This window comes from Pygocentrus nattereri, chromosome 10 (assembly GCF_015220715.1).
Source record: "Pygocentrus nattereri isolate fPygNat1 chromosome 10, fPygNat1.pri, whole genome shotgun sequence".
NCBI classification, from domain to species: Eukaryota; Metazoa; Chordata; class Actinopteri; order Characiformes; family Serrasalmidae; genus Pygocentrus; species Pygocentrus nattereri.
The window spans coordinates 24,493,275-24,514,114 of record NC_051220.1 but is presented as its reverse complement, the minus strand read 5'-3'; the positions used below and the strand labels follow the sequence as shown (position 1 = coordinate 24,514,114).

General features: G+C 40.6%; 1 protein-coding gene across 1 annotated transcript in view; it reads right to left on the bottom strand.

The window, feature by feature from the left end:
- Window positions 1-20,840, bottom strand: part of itpk1b (inositol-tetrakisphosphate 1-kinase b) — a 47,604-nt gene that overhangs the window by 11,965 nt on the left and 14,799 nt on the right. Inside the window, exons 3-5 of the mRNA XM_017711793.2 lie at window positions 20,329-20,353; window positions 13,375-13,500; window positions 10,362-10,479 (exon numbers count right to left, since the gene is read on the bottom strand). Of these exons, the coding sequence (XP_017567282.1) occupies window positions 10,362-10,479; window positions 13,375-13,500; window positions 20,329-20,353 (269 nt within the window). The remainder of the gene's footprint in view (window positions 1-10,361; window positions 10,480-13,374; window positions 13,501-20,328; window positions 20,354-20,840) is intronic.

Sequence of the window (20,840 nt, the reverse complement as noted above, 5' to 3'; positions counted from 1 at the left end):
AAACAAATCTAAACCGACTAGATTACCCTAGAGTATCTAGTTCTAACCTAAACAGAAAGTTCTTCTGATCCTCATGTACATCAGAAAAAAAACAGGATTAGTTGATAAAGTTAATAAAGTAAAAAAAGTTAATATATAACATTAAATAAAATGTACATATAACATTTTATTCACTTTGACTGTTAGAACAGGGCCTTTATAAGGCTGCAGTAAATTTCCCACAGTCTTTGCTACATGCAATTTACTGAGTAAAATTTGCAGTATTTTCTGTACAGCTTAAGTGTCCCAGTGGTTGGTAGAATTAGAAAATGCTGCTGTAATGACAGAAAACACATCGTTTTTTTTTTAATGTAGAGTAAAAGATCATTGGAGGGGTGCTATAATCGATAATCACAATTTTTAAACTAGAAAACATTGTGCTAATTATTTTAAGCTATCGCCTAGGCAAAACACTCTACATGGCCAAAAGTGAGCCTGGCTCACAATCAACATTCTAATTCATCTCAATGTTGTTCAAGGGCTTGAGGTCAGGGCTCTATGCTGGCCACTGGAGTTTCTCGCCACCAAATTTGTCAAACCATGTCTTTATGGACTTTGTTTATGGCTTTGTTGAAATAAGAAAAGGCCTCCAAACTGTTGCCACAAAGTTGGAAGCATTTAATTGTCTAAAATGTCTTTCTATGCTGTAGCATTACCCCTGACTGGGTACCCAATCCCAAACAACAACAAAAAAAAGAAGCCCCAGACCATTATCCCTCTTCCACCATTACTGCTGACACAATGTTTTCATGTAGGTAGTGTTCTTCTGGCAGCCACCAAACCCAGAATCATCCATCAGACTGATAGATAGTGAAGTGTGATTCACTACTTTAGAGCCCAGCGGCAGCATGCTTTACACCACTCCAGTTGACGCTTGGCAGCGTGCATAGTGATCTTGGGCTTGTGTACAGCTGCTCAGTCTTAGAAACCCATTTCATAAAGTTTCTGACAGAAAGTTCTGTGCGGATTTTCCTGCCTGAGGCATTTTGGCTATGTGTGGCCTCACTCTGCAAGTTTGCATGGTCTGCGCTTTGGATGGTTTGTGGCATGGATGGTGTTGCTTGTAGTCACTTCCATTTCACAATAGTAGCAGTTACAGTTGACCAGGGGAGACCTAGCAAAGCAAAAACTTCACGAAATGACTTGTGGCAAAGGCGACGTCCTATGAGAGTGGCACATTTAAAATTGCCAACCTCTTTGATAAAACCTATTCAACAGCCACTATTATTATATGGGGATCACATAGCTGTGTGTTTGATTTTACACACCTGCTGAAACACCTGAATTCAATAATTAAGAGGGGTCTCCTCATTTTTGGCCAGGGGTGCAGGACTGTCCAATCCTATCCGCAAAGGGTGTGTGTGGCTGCAGGTTCTCACTACAACAACACAGGAGGTCACAAAGACCAAGACCAACTGATTAAACAACAGGAGTCTGGTGTGCTCCAGCTTGTTTGGAGTGAAAACCTGCAGCCACACTGGCCCTTTGCAGATAAGATTAGACACCACTGACATATTGTATCTTGTGTGTTTACCAACAGACTTACCACTCTTTTCCCTTCCCTTGTTTGCCTGCCTCTACACATGATGCAAAAACAAGAGTCTGTGGTTGGAGGATGTGCATGCCAGTCAGACAGTCCCTTCCTATCAAAGTAGGCAACTATGATCTCTTAATCTTACTAAAGCTATAGGCCTCTTCCAGTACACAGAGCGTGAAAGCTCATCAGTCTTTGTGGTTAGGTGTGTGCATGTCATCTGGCATTGGGGCTTGTGTGGTTATCACAAATGATAAGGACATGACTTGAGAGCTGCTGATAACACAGCAAAGGTAATGAGTAATAATCAAAGCTTAATTAAACTGATAACAGTGCTCTGATGTGATCATGATTAGAGCACAGTCATCAGTTTCATTAATCTAAACTGAATATGTAGTACAAAAACAGACATATTCAATGTAAATTTTGTAAAAGGTAACTCGCAAAATAGCTGAGTCAAAAGATTTTAATAGGACATTTATACTCTACAGAAAAGCTATGATATTTCTGCAGATTCACTTTATAGCATCAAGGCTAAAATTGCTAACAGTGAATAAAATAAGTGAATGAAAGTGAAAATGTCTTGGTTATCAACCACATTTGCAGTGGAGAACTACAAATTAGATTCTTATTCAAAGTATTTCTTTAACCTCTTTTTTTTCCATTTGCTGGGACACCCCATGTATTCAAACACAATGCACAAACCTTGCTTGCTTTCATGTCATCTGAACAATGACTAAATATCTACATGATTCCCAAAAAACTCACTTTGCAGGGAGTTTGCTATTAAGGAATGCTCTGTTTGACTGGAAGAGTGGTCAGCTGAGATTAGAGAATGCCAAGACCCAGTTTTTAACCTGACATTGTCTGGCATGAGCACAAGCCAGAACTTCATTTCCTGTTTAGCTGTGCCGGTTGCTGCGCTGGTGAGTGATGGTATCTTGTCCCCCGAGAGATCCTGTAAAGCAGAAACTAAGAAAGCAGCGTGGTTTTCTTATCAGAGGCTGCACATATATCCACCAGAAGGGCCTGAGCTTTTGTTCTGTAACTCCTAAGGAAGCTTACATAAGCCTTTTTCATGCAAGCCAGTCAGAAAGGACATTGATAAAATCCTATTCTGTTAAAGAGTGATAGCTAAGATGTTTTACCAATATGACCATGGTAATGACAGTTCTTAGAGTCCAGTCCTGTGTGAATTGGGTGAACTGCCTCTTTTGTTAAAAGAGATAAGTGATATACTAGCCTACGTGAGATGTTCAAGTCTGGTAAACAAATTCTTCTCTGAATGCAATCCCAATTCTGACATCTCCACAAAATATCTGAACAAACCCTGAAATAGTCAAAAGCCTTTCCTTAATGTCAGTAAATGAGGCAGATTTAAAAGACTATTTAAAGATTCACTAAATATAGTAATATATAGCCCTTTTTTATGAGCTCTGCACATTTAAAAACTGTTGAGATGGGATTTCTCTGGGAATAGATTTAATTTGGGCAAACTAAAGCTTTTGTAAATTAATGGAACTGAGTAACATGAAGCCGCTCTGAGAGTCCAAACACTCTGCTATATCTGGTTTAGGACTAGCACTGTGAGTGTCCTGGATCAATCTCTGGCACTTTCTAAACACTCCCCAAGCTCTGCAGACCTGCAGGAGCCAGCTGAGACGTTTATGTGACGTTTGTGGAATGTTTACAGCAGGTTCGTGAACGTGGGTTGATGATGAATGCTTTGGAGCTCAGCCGTGATTCTGAGGAGACACAGGGATGAGAGACTGAGTAGTGGGATAAATAGGGTCTAAACGTAGCGTCTGAGCTGAAATCAACATCCTGTATTTCACTACCCAACAGTTGTCTTACAAGAACACTTTTCATTCTTTGAATGTCTTCCATGTTTGGTGGGACATTAAAAAAAAACATTAACCAGGGCAGTTATTTAAAAAAAATTAAAGGTAGATAACAGGAATTTAATGAAGTTATATGCTAAATGAACATTAGTCAAATCGAGCCTGTCAGCATGCTTAAGTAATAGGAAGACATATAAAAAGAATTCCACATATTACCTCACACATGAAATGAAATTTAGACAGCTGCCAGATGCGGAATAGTGGACTGAATGTTTTATTTTTTGGTAATATTATAAACACACACACACATACTTCAGTGGTCAGGACCCCCATGGACCCTCACAGAGCAGGTACTATTTGGGTGGTGGAGCATTCTCAGCACCCTTCCTGGTTCGGGGCCTTGTTGTGGCGGAAAGGCTTGTGTGGTCTAGAGATATTCAGAGCTAAGTCATCGGGAGCAATATGCTCCTGGTAGGGTCTCCCGAAGCGAACAGGTCTGGAGTGAAGACCCAGACTAACGCGATCCAAAATACTCCATGAATATCGTACACAAAAAATCGTGTACCCTGCCCGGGATAGGGTCATGGGGACCTACCCCTGGAGCCATGCTTGGGAGTAGTGTTTAACGGCGAGTGCCTGGTGGCCGGGCAGCCCACGTAACCTGGCCGAGCTCAGCCCGAAGAGGCAACATGGGGAGGCCTTGTGGGCCCACCACCCACAAGGTCCAGCATGGGGGAGCAGTGCAGTGCCATATTGGCAGTGGGAGATTGTGGGGAGGCCCATGGTGGCCTAGGCCCCTGCAGCAGAAACTAGCTCTTGGTACATGGAATGTAACCTTACTAGGGGGAAAGGAGCTGTAACTTGTATAGGAGGTTGAGAGGTACCAAGCAGATATAGTTGGGCTCACCTCCACCCACAGTGTCGGCTCTGGAACCAAACTCCTTGATAGGGGTTGGTCTCTCTCCTATTCAGGGGTTGCACAGGGTGAGAGGCGCCGGGCGGGTGTGGGGAGACTCATGAGTCCCCGGCTGGTGACTATGGAGTTGGAGTTTGTCCTGGTGGACGAGAGGGTCGCAGAGTTAAAATCGCAGAGAGGAAAACATTGACTGTTGTCTGTGCTTATGCACCAAACAACAGGTCAGAGTATTCGGCCTTCTTGGAGCGAGTGGGCGGGGTTCTGGAAAGGGTCCCGCTTATAGACACCATAGTTTTACTAGGAGACTTCAATGCTCACGTTGGCAATGACTGGGAGACCTGGAGATGCGTGATTGGGAAGAACGGCCTGCCTGATCTAAACCCGAATGGTGAATTGTTATTGGACTTCTGTGCCAGGCATGGATTGTCCATAACGAACACCAAGTTTGAACACAAAGATGTTCATAAGTGTACATGGTACTAGAGCTCTTTGGGTGAAAGGTCAATGATCGACTTTGTTGTCGTTTCATCTGACTTGGGACCATATGTTCTGGACACTAGGGTGAAGAGAGGTGCTGAGCTGTCAACTGATCACCGTCTGGTGGTGAGTTGGCTCAGATGGCAGGGAAGACTGATGGTCAGACCGGAAGGCCCAAGCGAATAGTGAGGGTGTGCTGGGAACGACTGTCGGAGGCCCCTGTTTGGAATGATTTCAAATCCCACCTCCGGGAGAGTTTTTCTCATGTCCCGGAGGAGGTAGGGGACATGGAGTCTGAATGGACCCTGTTCAAAATCTCCATTGTGGAAGCTGCCAGGCATAGCTGTGGCCAAAAGCTTGTGGGTGCCTGTTGGGGTGGTAACCCAAGAACCTCCTGGTGGACACCGTTGGTGAGGGAGGCCATCAAGCTGAAGAAAGAGGCCTTTCGGGACTGGTTGGCCCGAAGGACTCCCGATTCAGCAGATAGGTACAGACAGGCTAAAAAGGTGGCAGCTGCAACTGTGGCAGAAGCAAAATCCAGGGCATGGGAGGAGTTTGGTGAGGCCATGGAAAAAGACTTTCATTCAGCCTCAAAGAGGTTCTGGACAACTGTCCAACGACTCAGGAGTGGTCGGGGTGTCTGCGCCCAAGCTGTAATCGGCAAGGGTGGAGAAACTCTGACCTTGAATGAGGATATTGTCGGTCAGTGGAAGGAGCACTTTGAGGAACTTCTTAATCTGGGAGACGTGCCTGCCTCACGGGAGTCAGGGCCAGAGGCTCCTGGGGTGTCAAGTTCCATTTCCCTGGTGGAGGTCACTGAGGTAGTTGGGAAGCTCCTCAGTGGCAAGGCACCGGGGGTGGATGAGATTCGTCCAGAAATGCTTAAGGCTCTGGATATTGTGGGGCTGTGTGGCTAAGACGCCTCTGCAATATTGCATGGACCTTGGGAACAGTAGCCTTGGATTGGCAGACTGGGGTGGTGGTCCCTATTTTTAAAAAGGGGGACCGGAGGGTGTGTGCCAACTATCGGGGTATCACACTGCTCAGCCTCCCTGGGAAAGTCTATGCAAAGATGCTGGAAAGGAGACTCCGACCGATAGTTGAACCTCAGATTGAGGAGGAACAATGTGGATTCCGTCCTGGCCGTGGAACAATGGACCAGCTTTTCACCCTCTCACAGATTGTTGAGGGGCATGGGAGTTTGCCAACCCAGTCTACATGTGTTTTGTGGACTTGGAGAAGGCTTATGACCATGTTCCTTGAGATATCTTGTGGGAGGCCTCCCGGGAGTATGGGGTGCCGGGGCTACTACTCCGGGCCATCCAATCTCTGTACTCTCAGAGTGAGAGCTGTGTCCGTATACTCGGCATTAAGTCAGACTCTTTCAGTGTTAGCATTGGGCTCCGGCAGGGTTGTGCCCTGTCTCCACTCTTGTTTGTGATATTCATGGACAGAGTCTCAGAGCATAGCCGGGGTCAGGAGGGCATTATGTGTGGAGGCTGGAGGGCAGCGTCTCTGCTATTTGCAGATGATGTTGTTCTTTTGGCGGAATCAAAGGAATGCCTCCAGCGCTCGCTGGAGTGGTTTGCAGCTGAGTGTGAAGCGGTTGGTATGCGGATCAGCACCTCCAAGTCTGAGTCCATGGTCTTGGCCCAGAAAAGGATGGCATGCCCACTCCAGGTAAAGGGAAAGGACCTGCCCCAGGTGGAGGAGTTTAAGTATCTTGGGGTCTTGTTTACGAGTGACAGGAAGAGGGATCGTGAGATTGGCTGGGACAGTCTAGGACAGTAATGCGGTCACTGTACCGGACTGTAGTGGAGAAGAGGGAGTTGAGCCAAAAGGCGAAACTCTCTGTTAACCGGTCGATCTACATCCCAACCCTCACTTATGGTCATGGACTTATATCATGGGATTATATCTCCAAGTTGGCCTGGGAGCGGCTTGGGGTCCCCAGGAATGAGCTGGAGGAAGTTGCTCTCCCAACTGCTACGGCGACTCTATCTGGACTAGCGGTCAACGACGATGATGATGATGAACACTGATGTGGTGCTGGTATGAGTAGATCAGACAGAGCAGTGCTGTTGAAATTTTTAAACACTGTGTCTACTCACTGTCCACTCTTTCAGTGGACCCTGCAGATGTAAAGACAGAGAAGATAGATAATCTGCTGCTGCACAGATGATCATCCTCTAGTCCTTCATCAGTGGTCACAGGACGGTGCCCACAGGACACTGCTGGCTGGATATTTTTGGTTGGTGGACTCTTTTCACTTTTCAGTCCAGCAGTGACAATGAGGTGTTTAAAAACTCCAGCAGCACTGCTGTGCCTGATCCACTCAGACCATCACAGCTCGCTCTCTCTCTCACACACACACACACACACACACACACACACACACACACACACACACACACACACACACACACACACAAATACATTTTTACACTATGCATCAGTCCATTTCGGATGAGCTCAAGCCCACAGGCTTAACAAACCGTTGTGGTGACATCTATCACAAAAGCATGGTGATCTTTGATGAAGTGCCGCCTGAGGGACCAAATGTCATAGGCATTTGGTTGTGGCATTCAGCCTTATCCTTGCAAGTGCTTATTGAAGAATGCTGTTCTCTAACTGCTGGATTATGCCAACGCATTTTTGGCAAAGCGCCAAGCCCTAACCCATCTTTCCTTATGAAAGACTATGCAAGACTACCTCACCCTTGCTAATCTTAAATTACCTCTGTTCCTGCTTTTTTGGAACCTGTTGCAATGAATGTATATTGAAGATATGCATGAAAAAATTAACTTAATAAGGTAAAAAAAAAATTTGTCTTTATACTGTTTTATTTTTTAATACAGTTCACATACTGTCCCAACTTTTGGAACTGAAGTTTGTGCACTGTTTAAAGACTGAACAATCAAGAATTGTTGAAGATCCTGTTCCTGTCTACATATCAAACATTTCCACAATAGTGGAAAATTTATATACCTACACCGACAGAGGGAGACTTCCCCAAGCCCGACTGGATGTTTTCTTTTAATAATGTGTAAGCTCTGACACTTTAGAAAAGACTGACTGATATAGCAGATTTTTAAGGCACTTTCCTAATCCAACTACATAACAATAACACTAAAAACAATACATTCATATTTACACAGAGTTTTCTGCCTACCAGAAGAGGGGGATCTGGATTTTGGACAATGGAAGTAAGAAGCCTGGCCTTTTAAAGGCTGAATCCCTCTGCCATCTGCACAAACAAAAGGAGCCCTGCACAGGAATTACATAAACACAGCGCAGGAAAGGATTTTAAAAGTGTAGGTTACATTCCTGACCTGTTGAGTTTCCAGAGGTAGGACATAAGACAGAAGGAGACAATGTTTAGGCAGAGCGTGGTAAAATGTGAATGAGTCATATGGAAGAGAGTTTGGACCAGCTCTGTTGCTCGCTCTCTGCAGCGCCACTAATCACAGCATAGGGCCTCTCATTGTGACACAGCTGGCGTGACGCAAGTGAAGTGTGTGCATGAGTAGAGGAACACCATAAGAGAATGCATTCATCATGCTGGGGTACTGTTACTGGTACTTATATATGGTTTAAAAAAAGGAAGTCCCAGTTAGGCTTCCCTTTTACAAATTCCTATTACACTTGCACAAGCAGTTACATAGACAAACACGTATACAAATATAGAAAGTACAAACTAGTGAACTTCAAGACACTTTACTAAGAAAAACTATATTATATTATATTACATCACATTATATTTCTTGCTATGGGAAGCATACAAACATTTTAGGTTCCCTAAATATTTGTGATTCTACAATTGCTGAAACAATACATCATGGCTGGTTTTCCTCTTTCATACAAAGCCACTCTTGAAAAGAAAAAAAAGAGACCTTCACACCTCCAACGGCTTAACAGGTGTACCACATGGGTCCACATTGGGTCCTATGTCGTTTTTTTTTTTTTTTTTTTTTTAATTATTTTTAGAACCTATGTAGCCTGTAATAACTGCCAAAGAATTACAGGGTCATCTTGGTATACACTTATATGCACATGTGTAAGTAACTCATGCCTGTAAAACTTTTTTTTTTTGGCGAAATCAGTCCCTACTTTATAGTCATAGTCTTTAAAGTCATAGTCATAGTCTTTACTCAAGTCAGACTATGACTCCAACTTAAATGCTTGCCTCAATTACCAAAGTACTGTTGGCTTAAGATGCCACTTTTTCCTTTTCAGACACCAATGCTGACACTTTTAGGATTAGTAGATATTATTACCAGTGTCAATATAATTTTTTGTCTTTGCTCTTCCCTTAAGATAAACATCTAAAAGTAGGCTATCAGGCTCAGACTACTCAAAACACTCTACTATCCCACAGGAAGAAATACACAGTCAACACCACATTGTACAATATGAGTGTGTGCCATTACATGCTAGATTTAATACAGGACTAGATCGGATGCTATCTTTTTTTCCCCTCCAACATCCAATCTAACATTTTCTGCTGACATCTGGTAACTTATTCAAAATTCACCTCATCCATTATTTACTAAAAATAACACTAATTAGAACTGTCTTACAAATGTACAAGAAGCATGGTCATGGTATATTTAGCATGTAGAACTATTAAACCAAATAATGCATGCACTAAACAGATGCATATATGCAGAAGGAAATGTAGGAAAGTAGAGGAGAGGAGAGTTACAGACTGGGGGCTTACAGATGATTTTGTTACATAATCATCTGCCATGTCTGGTTACACCAAAAGGGCTCACGAAATACTCACAAAGACAAACACAAATGACACAAACACACCATGTGTGAGTAGGTCTGTGCCAGTTTTGGATGCTGCATTCTGTTAAACGTGTGCTAAAAACCACTGTGTGGACAAAACACAAATATGTGTACATCATTTTGGGAATGCTATAGTTTAACTATGCCAACAGTGCTATTTCATGTGGAGGTTTTAATGCAAGATAGACCACTTTCTGTCTTACACAAAGAGGCATCAGTTCTAGGTTATGAAAGGTTTTCTTTCCCAAATATGAAAGTTTTCAGCGTTGAAATTACAGCAGTATTAAAGTGCTAAAACTAGACTTTAATTTTAGTGATAGTTTGTCACGCAACTGCATCCCTCAGTAAGGTTTGAGCAAACTCATGATTTTGAAGAAAGTTCTCTCACAACAATAGCCTTACGCAAATATGTCATATGATCTATGAAATGCTGACTGCTTGCATCGCCATAGTGGGCTTACTGGCAGAAACATTAACAAATCAGCAAGTATTCCGTATCAGCTATTCATGAAAAAATTCAACTAAATAAAAAAATATATATAAAAAATATATAAAAATAGCCCATCCTTAAGCATCTGACCCAAAAGTTCCACCCATCTTCAAGATACATCATATGAAAGTGGTTTTCCTAGTTTGTAAACAAAAAAAAATCTCACTCAAGAGTTAATCAGTAGGAATGCTTGCAACTGATAAGGCGATGGTTAACTTTCTTTTTTTTGGTGATGTTGTCCCTTTAATATAACACATACACACAAAATACCTTGCATGCAGTCCTCTATTCGGTGGACTAGCTGGTAGGACTTGCAGCGGTCCAGCAGGGTTCTGATGGCTGGTAGTGGATCCAAGACTATAGTCTCTGGGTGAGCATCTATGTAGTCCTGCAAATCCAAAAGGTTACATTTATTAAGGAAGGACTCTGACAGAAATTAGAGCTTTGAACTTAAAGCACGAATGCAAAATAAAGGGACAGCAATTACTGGCAGAATAGCACAACAGTTCAAATTGACCACGCTACTGTACCACTTTTTTGTTTTGACTAAGCAAGTTATCTCAGAAGCATGATCTGGCATGTGCGCTCACATGCGCACACGTACACACATGCTCACTTCCTGAGCTCTGTTACGTCACACACACTGTGCACAAGGCGGTCAGGTTTTTACATAACACCACCACCCTCCTAGGGCTCTGTCTTTCTCTTCATAATTCTCTCAGTGCTCCATCACTTCTCTTTCTGCTTCTTAAAAACATCAAACACCCATCATCACAGTTTCTTTCCCCCCAAAAATCTCATCATTGAATTTCTCCCTCATTGTGGCACTTGGCTGCTTTATTCATTCCTCTCCATTTTCACACTGCCTTGCTTCAGCAGACACATTAGCATACCATGTCTGCACCAGCACGTTTTTACACAGCCTTGTATGAAAGACTTCTTCATGCATGTGTTGTTTCACTGTCACCCCAAAATCTTCACACATGCATGCACACGCACTGTACATGCGCGTCTGCTATGTCAGCAGGAGCATCACTGTGTGGGGAGGAATGCAGATCTTGCCAGCACAGATCAAACAGAGGAACATGTTATGTAAGGCAACCATGCTGCCATCAGAAAATAACAACTCTAATCTTTGAGAAGGTCAAAATGACCCATATTTCAGTTCTGAAGGCCTTGTATCGTACTATGAGTGTAATATTGATTATGATTCCATTGTAAAGTGTTGTCCTGTTTGTCCTTCACACAAAAGGAGAAACGATTCATGAAGAGCAAGGTCGCTCTACATGTCGTTTAAAATATTTTTGGGAAAAAAGAAGGGAAAGTTATTGCTTTTTTGCAATGGTGCATAATATCTCATCGTTTCTGACCTGACCTAGTAAGATTAAAAACTACATATTACAAATGCCTCCAGCAGAGGCTAGTAGACAGCCTTGCATTTATATCACAGTATTATTATAAATGTTTAATCATTTATTGCCTCTTTTCATTAAGGGAAACAGGCAGAATGACCTCATGGAGAATTCAACAGAACTCCATAATAATCACATTGTGAGAGAAAAGGAATCATTTTGTGGTTAAGCTGTCGCTCTGCAACCAGGTATCTGACTCTTATAAAAACTGCATGAATCATGAAAAATTATAATATTCTTTTAACGATTATTAAATGTGACATGTCTGTGGGTTAACAAACACATCCTGCAAAAGTGACTAGTTAGCTGTCTAAAAACTTTCTAAATATGTTGTCTTCTAAAGCTACTTAAAACAGGTTACAAGCTCAGCTTTTTAAACAGTTAATGGGTTGCAAAATGTAAAAATAAAATTGTCTTGTGTAAATGAATGTGCCAAAGAATATAAACAGTGCAGCTAAATCCAAAATGTCTACCAGAATATCATTGTCTCATTATATTAACCCAGTGTAATCTTCTATCATTATATTATTCATAGTTGTCCAAAAACGTCTGTGAAATATTTGCTTGATTAATTATGTTCATTTGACTTTGTTCAGGCTCTGTGGACTATGGGTTTCAATACATTTTAACATGCCCTCGCTAACTTCAACTCAGAAGAGTGTCACACCTGCGTTACGCAAGCGGCCACTTGCAGCACTAGAAGAGGAGACAGCGGGGAGTGAATTTTTCAATCAGAACAGACACTGCCTTCAGCCAAGTGAGCCTCAGAGAATTTAGCTAGTCATGCAAACTTTGTTATGCAAAACTTTTTTGAAGATGTCTGAGCACAGTGTACATAACTCTTGCTCATAATTGATTTGACTGGCTGTAAGCTTTGATATCTTGACTTTATTCTTGTTAGTGGTAACTGTGCAGCCTTTAGTTTGCTAAACCAGCTTATGAGAGTAATGAAGTTACATCAGTAGTCGTGTATAACAGATGGAGTAGTTTGCTACATAAATCCCAGTTTGAATCAATGGAATGAAACTAGGTATATATATTGTTATTGTTCATAAGCAGCTCTGACTGCCCTTTTTACAGGGCTTGAAAAGGGAAAGGTGTTAGACTGCAATGACAACTGCGCTTACTTGATCCCTCACCTTAAAAAGCCTAATCTAACACACTTAATTTTACCTATTAAAATAAGCTATAAAACGTTTTAAGGAATGTCCCTTAAGCCAGTGTCAAGGAGTGTCCAGGGGAAATGGCAAGATGAAGTTGAAGAGGGCATGTGAAAATGAATATTAAAACAGTCAGTCGATCTCACCATGAATGAGACGGAGGTTCATTTTGAGCCAAACGTCCTCTTCCTAATTCAAGCATCTACACTTGGATCTGCACGTGTGGTTATTAAGAGTGCTATACTGATTTTTCCCTTATTTGTGGTTAAATCACAACCAGAGCATTAACTTTTATGACGTGCCTAAATGAAGCAGCAGACACCTGTATTCTCTTAAATGTTCTCAAATGTTTTCTAATGTGCTTTGCAAGGGTCCTGTCTTGTCACTACATTTTATATGATGGATGATAGATGAATAAGATGCATCAAGCTATTTTCAGGGCAATTTATTAATATGACATGGCATATCACTCACCACATAAGCCAGACTAAACTTACATCTCTCCTGTGACACTTTACAGACCTTCAGTCACTATGTGAAATATGGGAAGACATTACGCATATGCATGCTGTGTCTGTCATTAGAAAACCTTGTTAACACCATTTCTTGCCGTTGAAAAAAGCCAAGATGCCTTTTTAGTAATACAAGGCTTGCTTTTTGACACTAACAATATGCAGCATGATACATTGGGTTTGTTTCATTCAATCTCACCTGCACACGCTGGACCAACAACAGGGACTGGGTGTCATTCTGGTCTGCCTCCAGGATCAGGTCCGTCAGCTTGTGGATGATGACGTCCAGCGGACCCTGCTCTTCTAGTGGCTGGCTCAGATCAAGCTGAAGGCAAGGAGAACAATGCACGTTTAATGAACACTGCCATAACACAGTCAGCGAAAAGATCTGAACTTCAGGTTGTGCTAACAGGACCTCAGGCTCATCACTTGACATTTACTCATAACCATGTGAATAGTTTAATATTGGATTCTACTCTATTTACTGCACTGCTTTTACTGTCATATGACGGGTCTGAACGCTTACTGTATCAACAAGGACAGTGCACCAATAACTTACTTAAAAACTGGAGTGCATTATGAATGACAAGAACTAGAGTGTAGACAAGACCGAAGCTGGAAAAAGATCAAGACAGGACAGAGTTGAGTCATGCACTGATCTGGGGGCCCTAAAGGAAAAGGACATGTTTCTTCAACTTACTCAGTCTAAACGGTCATGTTCTGTCAAAAAAAGCAAGCACAAGGAATCCCCAAGCTAATAAAATGAGCTGAGTTGACAAATGTGATGGTTTTGCAAGACTTCAGTACCATCACTCTTTACTCATATTAAAAGATTCTACACACTGTATGATGATGATAGTAGTAATAATAATAATAATAATAATAATAATAATAATAAATGCTTCCCAATATCTTTCAAAGTTTTTAACATATAAAAACTGTTTAGTTTCAGATAGATGTATAAAATGAAATTCATGTATAAAATGTATAAAATTGAATTCAGTATGCTAGTCCTATGCTATTTAATTGCTTTTCAAATAATTTGTAGGAATTTTTTTATTATTTGTTTTGGTATAAAATACTTTTTATATCCAGTTTATTAAATCTGCATTTTTAAAAATCTCCACAACATACTCAATTCCAAGCATTTGACCATTTTTATATATCTTTGCCTTTAATCAGGCTTGGTTGTTAGCAATTAAAAACAAGTCCAGTGCTCATAAAGTAAGAGGTCTCAAGAGTTTCCCTTCTTTTCAAACTTGTATCCTTTTCAGAATGAGGAATCAATACTATGCAAGGATTAGAGACTCACAATAAACAGATCTGCTCTTTGGGCGGTGAACCTCCTATATAACAGTTAACTTATGAAAGAGAAGGAGAAACAAAAGCTATTATTCCTGCTTGAAGCGGTTACATGACGGTGCTAGTGTCCAAGTTGGAGGGAGCTCGGATGAGATGCAAGGTGGTACTTGGACAGGGATCACTGTAACTAACATTTGAGAAGATTCATCAAACTTATTGTGCTTCCGTGGTGTGTCAATGTCTTATTGTGCATTTTGCACTGAGCATTTCTGGCATCGTCAGATAATTTAAAGTGCTCCCACACATTTAATTTCTTAGGTATCTTTGCTCATTCAGCTTCAGCGACCACAGATGGTTTTGCTCTGAAGTGAGGTGAAATGGATGGCTGGCATAAATTTGTGATGTGTTCAACCAAACCAGTTGTAATTTATTTACATTTAACAGTTTTTACATAAAATATAATTGATATTAAAACTACAGGCCTTTGCTGCTGAAATGTGTTTTAGGCTACAATGTTGTATCTTAAAAGATGAAGCTTCCAAATACTAAGTAGAGAAACAAATACCACTTAATGAATGAATACTTGATTATTCAAATTATTCAGTCAGGCCTACAAATGATGCACGATACCATATAGTGACCCACATATATTGAGTACTGCTGGCTGCTGAAAATTCCTTTGTTGATCATGTAAGACATTTTTTGGAAATAAATTCATGAATCGTTATCAACTACACAATTTATGTGCAAAAGTATGAACATCCCAGTCAAATTGCATGTTTGTGGTGGCTTTCTAAATATTGCATTTTTAGATAAATTGAATGTATAATATCTATGCATTTGCAGTAATTGTACATTACAATGTGCAGAAGTGTGTTCTATATAAAGAACACTTACTTAATTTCACGTACTTAAATTTCACTTGGAAAATCATTAAAATGTAATTTGACCAGGGGCATTAAAACTTTTGCATTTGACTGTATGTGTGTCTTTTCTTTCTTTAGCATAAGCCTTTATATCATACATTTAACCTACTATCTCCAACATTTACACTAGTGCTTTAAGTACAATTAAAAATGTGTCCCCTGAACATTTCATAAATTTTAATCAGAGTGTTATCACACTAAGACTCCATGGAAAAGGAAACAGCAACCAGACAATAATATTTACAATTTGAATGACTCTCTTTCCTCAAAAGGCTCACTCTGGCAGTGTTAGAGCACTGATGACATGAAAAGTGAGGAGCTCTAGTGATGATGCGCTGACAGGCTCACTCTGCTGCATGTCCACCTAATCTCCTGCTTACACTACACAGAGAGGCCAGGCCCCAGACCACAGCCGTATGTGGAGTGGAGAGGAATACATACGCCAGTCTGCTACTCCAGTTATTTCCCTGGAAGGAAGGTTTCATACACAACACCTTCACTCAGAACACAGAATGTAAACAGTGCTCCTTTCTGCAGTATGAAGAAACAGTAACAGCTCTCACTTATGTCTTGACTCAACGCTGATATTTTGATATTTTGAACAGATTTTGTAACTGTAGCTTCTTTAACAAGACTAACACTAGTGTGAAGGCACTGCCTGCTACTGTGAGGCCAAGCTTGCTCATGTAGACACAGGACTGATAATTTATTCATTAAATGCATCAAAGGTAGGGCAACCTGACACAGCATGGGACACAATACACCAATATTTGACTGTCTGCTTCTCAAGTATGAACTACATATGTCTGCACAAACACGTTGAGTCTAGACTGCATGCGGCCGAGATGTGGCCTTTATCTCCTCACTCTTTTTATTAAAACATACAATACGGAGCACAACAACCACCAATTACCCTCCAACAGTCCTCCCTCCCTCCCTCCCTCCCTCCCTCCCTCCCTCCCTCGCTCCCTCGCTCGCTCCCTCGCTCGCTCGCTCCCTCGCTCGCTCGCTCGCTCCCTCCCTCGCTCCCTCGCTCCCTCCCTCCCTACCTCCCTCCCTCGCTCCCTCACTCACTCGCTCCCTCCCTCCCTCCCTCCCTCCCTCCCTCCCTCCCTCCCTCCCTCACTCACTCACTCACTCACTCACTCACTCACTCACTCACTCACTCCCTCCCTCCCTCCCTCCCTCCCTCCCTCACTCCCTCCCTCCCTCACTCCCTCACTCCCTCCCTCCCTCCCTCCCTCACTCACACACCAAGAGAGAAGCCAAATAATACAGCACACACTGTTAAAGTCAAGAGCTGAAAGCTTGATTTTCTTTTCTTTAGAACAAAACTGTTAAATTATTAAATTCATTTTGCCAGCAACAATTAATTACAACTTCAACTTCAGTCTTTACACCTACTTATTTTTCTTACATAGAGGGTCCACAGATTCCTTCCACTGTAAGAAAACAACTTAACACTGTGGGTCTGAAAGGATGTGTAGCTGTGAAGAAGCTTTCACTGAAAAGACAGTAAACAAAAAAAATCTGCAAATCAAACAAAGCAGCTGCTGGTGTTCTCAGAACAAACTGTTCACCCCAGAGTCCAGACCTCAACATCACTGTTTGGGATTATCTGGAGTACAACTTCTAAGAATACAACTTCTAAGACTAAACTTTGGAGGTATAGATTTAATTGAAAAACTGAAAGCAAGTGTCCCAAAGAGAATGTAAGCTGTAATAAAGGGTGAACATACTTAGTAAAGAAATAAACACCCTAATTTAATCTTCAATTTAGTTGTTGAGGCTTCTGTGGAATTTTCTGTGGAATTGACTTGTACATACTTAAAAAGATTGTTCTTCAAGGGTTCTTCAGTAAAGAAAATAGTTCTATATAGAACAATGATGACTCAAATAACCCTTTCCACAGTGAAATGACTCTTCAGATTGGTGGACAATGTGCTGCAGATGGTTCTATACAGACTAATTTTTAAATGTTTTACACAGCACCAAAAATAGTTCTTCTATTATTACAAGCTTCACATTGCAACAACAGAAAACCGTATTTAGTGCCATATACATACCCTTTTCAAAACTAGCAGTTTGACTAGAAATTAAATAAAGGTTGGTTTGTTGTTTTTTGCACAGCATTGTCTACTACATATCCAAATGTTTGTAGGCACCAATGTTTCTTCTGAAATCAAGGGTGTTCATTTGAAGGTTTTCCCTTTGCTGCAGCAACAGTCTCTATCTAGTATTATGAACTGAGTGCATTAAGCCATTAGAGCATCAGTGAGGTCAAGTACTGATAATGAATGATAAGTTCTGGATCACAAACACCACTCAGATTCCTCCCAAAGGTATCGGATGGGGATATAAAGGATATAAAGGTTATAAAGCTGGGGAAATGTATACTACTCTAGTCAATGTTTGGCATGTTTGGCATTGGGCAAGGCTCATGAAAGGCTGATCCAGAGTGCTCAATCTACAGTCAAAGCTTTTATCTACAGGTTATACGAGCTGTATAAATGCTTGTTGCAGCAAAAGGTGCACCTTAAAGTTGCTGATATTCACTTATTAAAAGAGGCATCTGGATACTTCTGAACATATACTGTATATTCAATGTTAAGTAAGAGCATGGAGAAGGTAACAGACTTTCTCTTAGTACAAAACACTTACTAAAATAAAAGTATTGCTCATTAAATAAATGTCAGGTGAGAAGTAGCACTACGGAAAACAGTTTAAAATGTCCAGGCAGAGGGCAGTTCTCTTCGTATCTGAGCCTGCACCAAGATGGTGAGCAAGCCAGCGTTCTTTGAGGAGTCATTCCTCCACTCAGAAAAAGAGAGTGGAGGCAGGTAAGGCAATGCCCACCAAGAAGCTTCAAATTTTAATTAATTTATCTAAAAAAAAATAAAAATTAAAAAATTAAAGCTTTTGGCTTAAACAATGAGTCATCTCACTTTGGAAGGCTCAAGACAAGGGTTTCAATCTTGATTAATTAAAATGCAAAATCAAGGAAACTAATCAAATGACAACAAGCAAACCTTTGCTTGAATATTGATTATTCCCCTGAGTGTAAACCAAACCCATATTTTTAACAAGGCAGTTTCTGCAAATGTCACTGCAATCCATCAACCAAAGCATCCTCTCACCACACAGCTTGTTCTGTTCACAAACCAGCAGCAGTTTGAGGGCGAATGATGCAGTACTTGCTGAAGCCCAAAATAACACAGGGAGAGAAGAAAACAGATGAAGAGAGAGGTGAATATGCCCCATCTGTGCTGATGTTACTGCTCTTTAATGTTTCCCTTCATAAAATATTGACACACACTGAGCCTGTGTTCATATTTTATGAGCAGATATTAGTGAATAAGAGTCATCTGTGGTCTGGTGACCACAGAGGAATACAGCCTAGCTCCAACAGACATGATCTACCTTCAAAGGATGATGGTCACGTTTAAATTGCTGAGGATTAAGTTCAGAGTTTGAGAAATCCTAACTGAATAAATGAAACACAGTGAAGTGTTTCTGATATGAGTAATCAGATCACTCGACACTGGAGTCAGTCATCAATGAAAGTGCTACAAGCAGCTAAATGCATAACCGAAGAGCTGAAGACTTCCTGTGGGTTTCAACGAAAACCAAACACTTAGCAGAATGATAAATATTAGTAACTTACACTCTACCTAACCCAACCCACCTCAGAAGAAAGAGAAAAAGAAACAAAGAAGGAAACGTGGAAAGGTAGAAAAAATAAAGAAAAGAAAGAAAGCATACAGAAAAACAGAAAAGTAATAAACTGTAGAAATGAAAAAAAAGAAAGACAGGAAAAGACTGAATAAAGAAAGAAAGAAAGATAGAAAGAAAGAAAGAAAGAAAGAAAGAAAGAAAGAAAGAAAGAAAAAGAAATGAACAAAGGCAGAAAGAAAAAGAAAACAATAAAAAAGATTGAAAAAGAAGAACAGAATGAGGGAAGGTATGTAGAAAAGTAGGGAAAAGACATGCAGAAAAAACAGAAAGAAGGAAGAAATGAACTGCAAAGATGAACTGGGTAAATGAACTGCAGAGGAGCTGAGCTGAATCACTGGGGGCAGCACTCATCCTTCTACCACTAATGAAGATGTGGCAATCATAAAATACGAGGAAGGTTATTACAGAATCCAGAAACATGTGATAGGGAAACTACTACAGGGGTACTTTACTATAATCTGCAAAAAGATCAGGAAAAAGATTATGAATTCCTTATGGGACATACCTTTGTTTTTCCCACATGAAAATAGAAAACAGCCCCTGGGGAGTGGGTCAGTTTTAAGAATGTTCACATGCAGTGACGTAATTAAAAACTGACCTTCTGAGCTCAGTGAATGTCAAGTACAAACATCAAAAGCAGCAGTGATGATGTCATATAAGAAAAGTCAGATCCCAATGTTTTTTTAAATAGTGATCAAGAGACGACTCGAGGAGCTACCAGACTAAAGACAAACATTAAGATACCCTGCGGATTAAGCAACAGAGATCCTTGTTAAGACTTGGAAATAATCAATAACTTTTACTCTCCAAGGCCATGATTAGTTGTTGTGTCTGCGCTAAGTACACAGACCAGCCCAAGGCCAGATGATTGGTGGTGCTTATACTATAGTCGCATTACTCCAGGGCTGTGTCTGTGAAGCGTCTCTGAAAAATCCCTGGTGTAATCTACACACTTTCACAATGGAATCTATATCTGTGAAATGTCTGGGATTCAGCCTGGCTATACTGCCTGCACAGGACTTACAAGATTTCAAGTTAGTTGCATGAAAACATCTTCTGGCTCTAGTAAAGCAGAGTAGTTTTGGATACAATCTTTATGCTTTTTGTCAGTGCTGAAACTATTAAATAGATAGACCTAGACTAATACTGGAAACATCTTTCTTATTTTTGAGAAATAAACATTTGCTTACCTGAACCACTTCTATCCCTCTTTTCCTAAAAGAAAAAACAAAAACATTATAAGCATCCACAATACATGCATGCCTTGATATCATCAAGTATTTCTCATCATCAACTCATTCACGAGAGAGGTTTTATCACTATTACATGGCGACTACTCACACCTCATTGATAGACAAATCATTTTAAAGCATCAAAATTAACAGATATTTTCCATCATTTAGTCACTGCAATTTGACAAGACATTAATTACATTTACTCTTGTAAAAATTCCTGAAACCTACACAATAAATCATATATATATGAGCACTCTCATAATGTCATTTAGCCCAAGACTATGTTTAATGTGGCACTACTATTGCTTCTTAAACCCACTATAAACAAATAGACCTGAACAGTGGTTCGGGAAGTATAAATCCCATTAATAACCCATAAGGAATTTTTAAATGTCATTTTAAATTAATATAGATTATTTAAATCCTTCTTTCATAGTAATAAAACCATCACTGAACTATGGCTCACT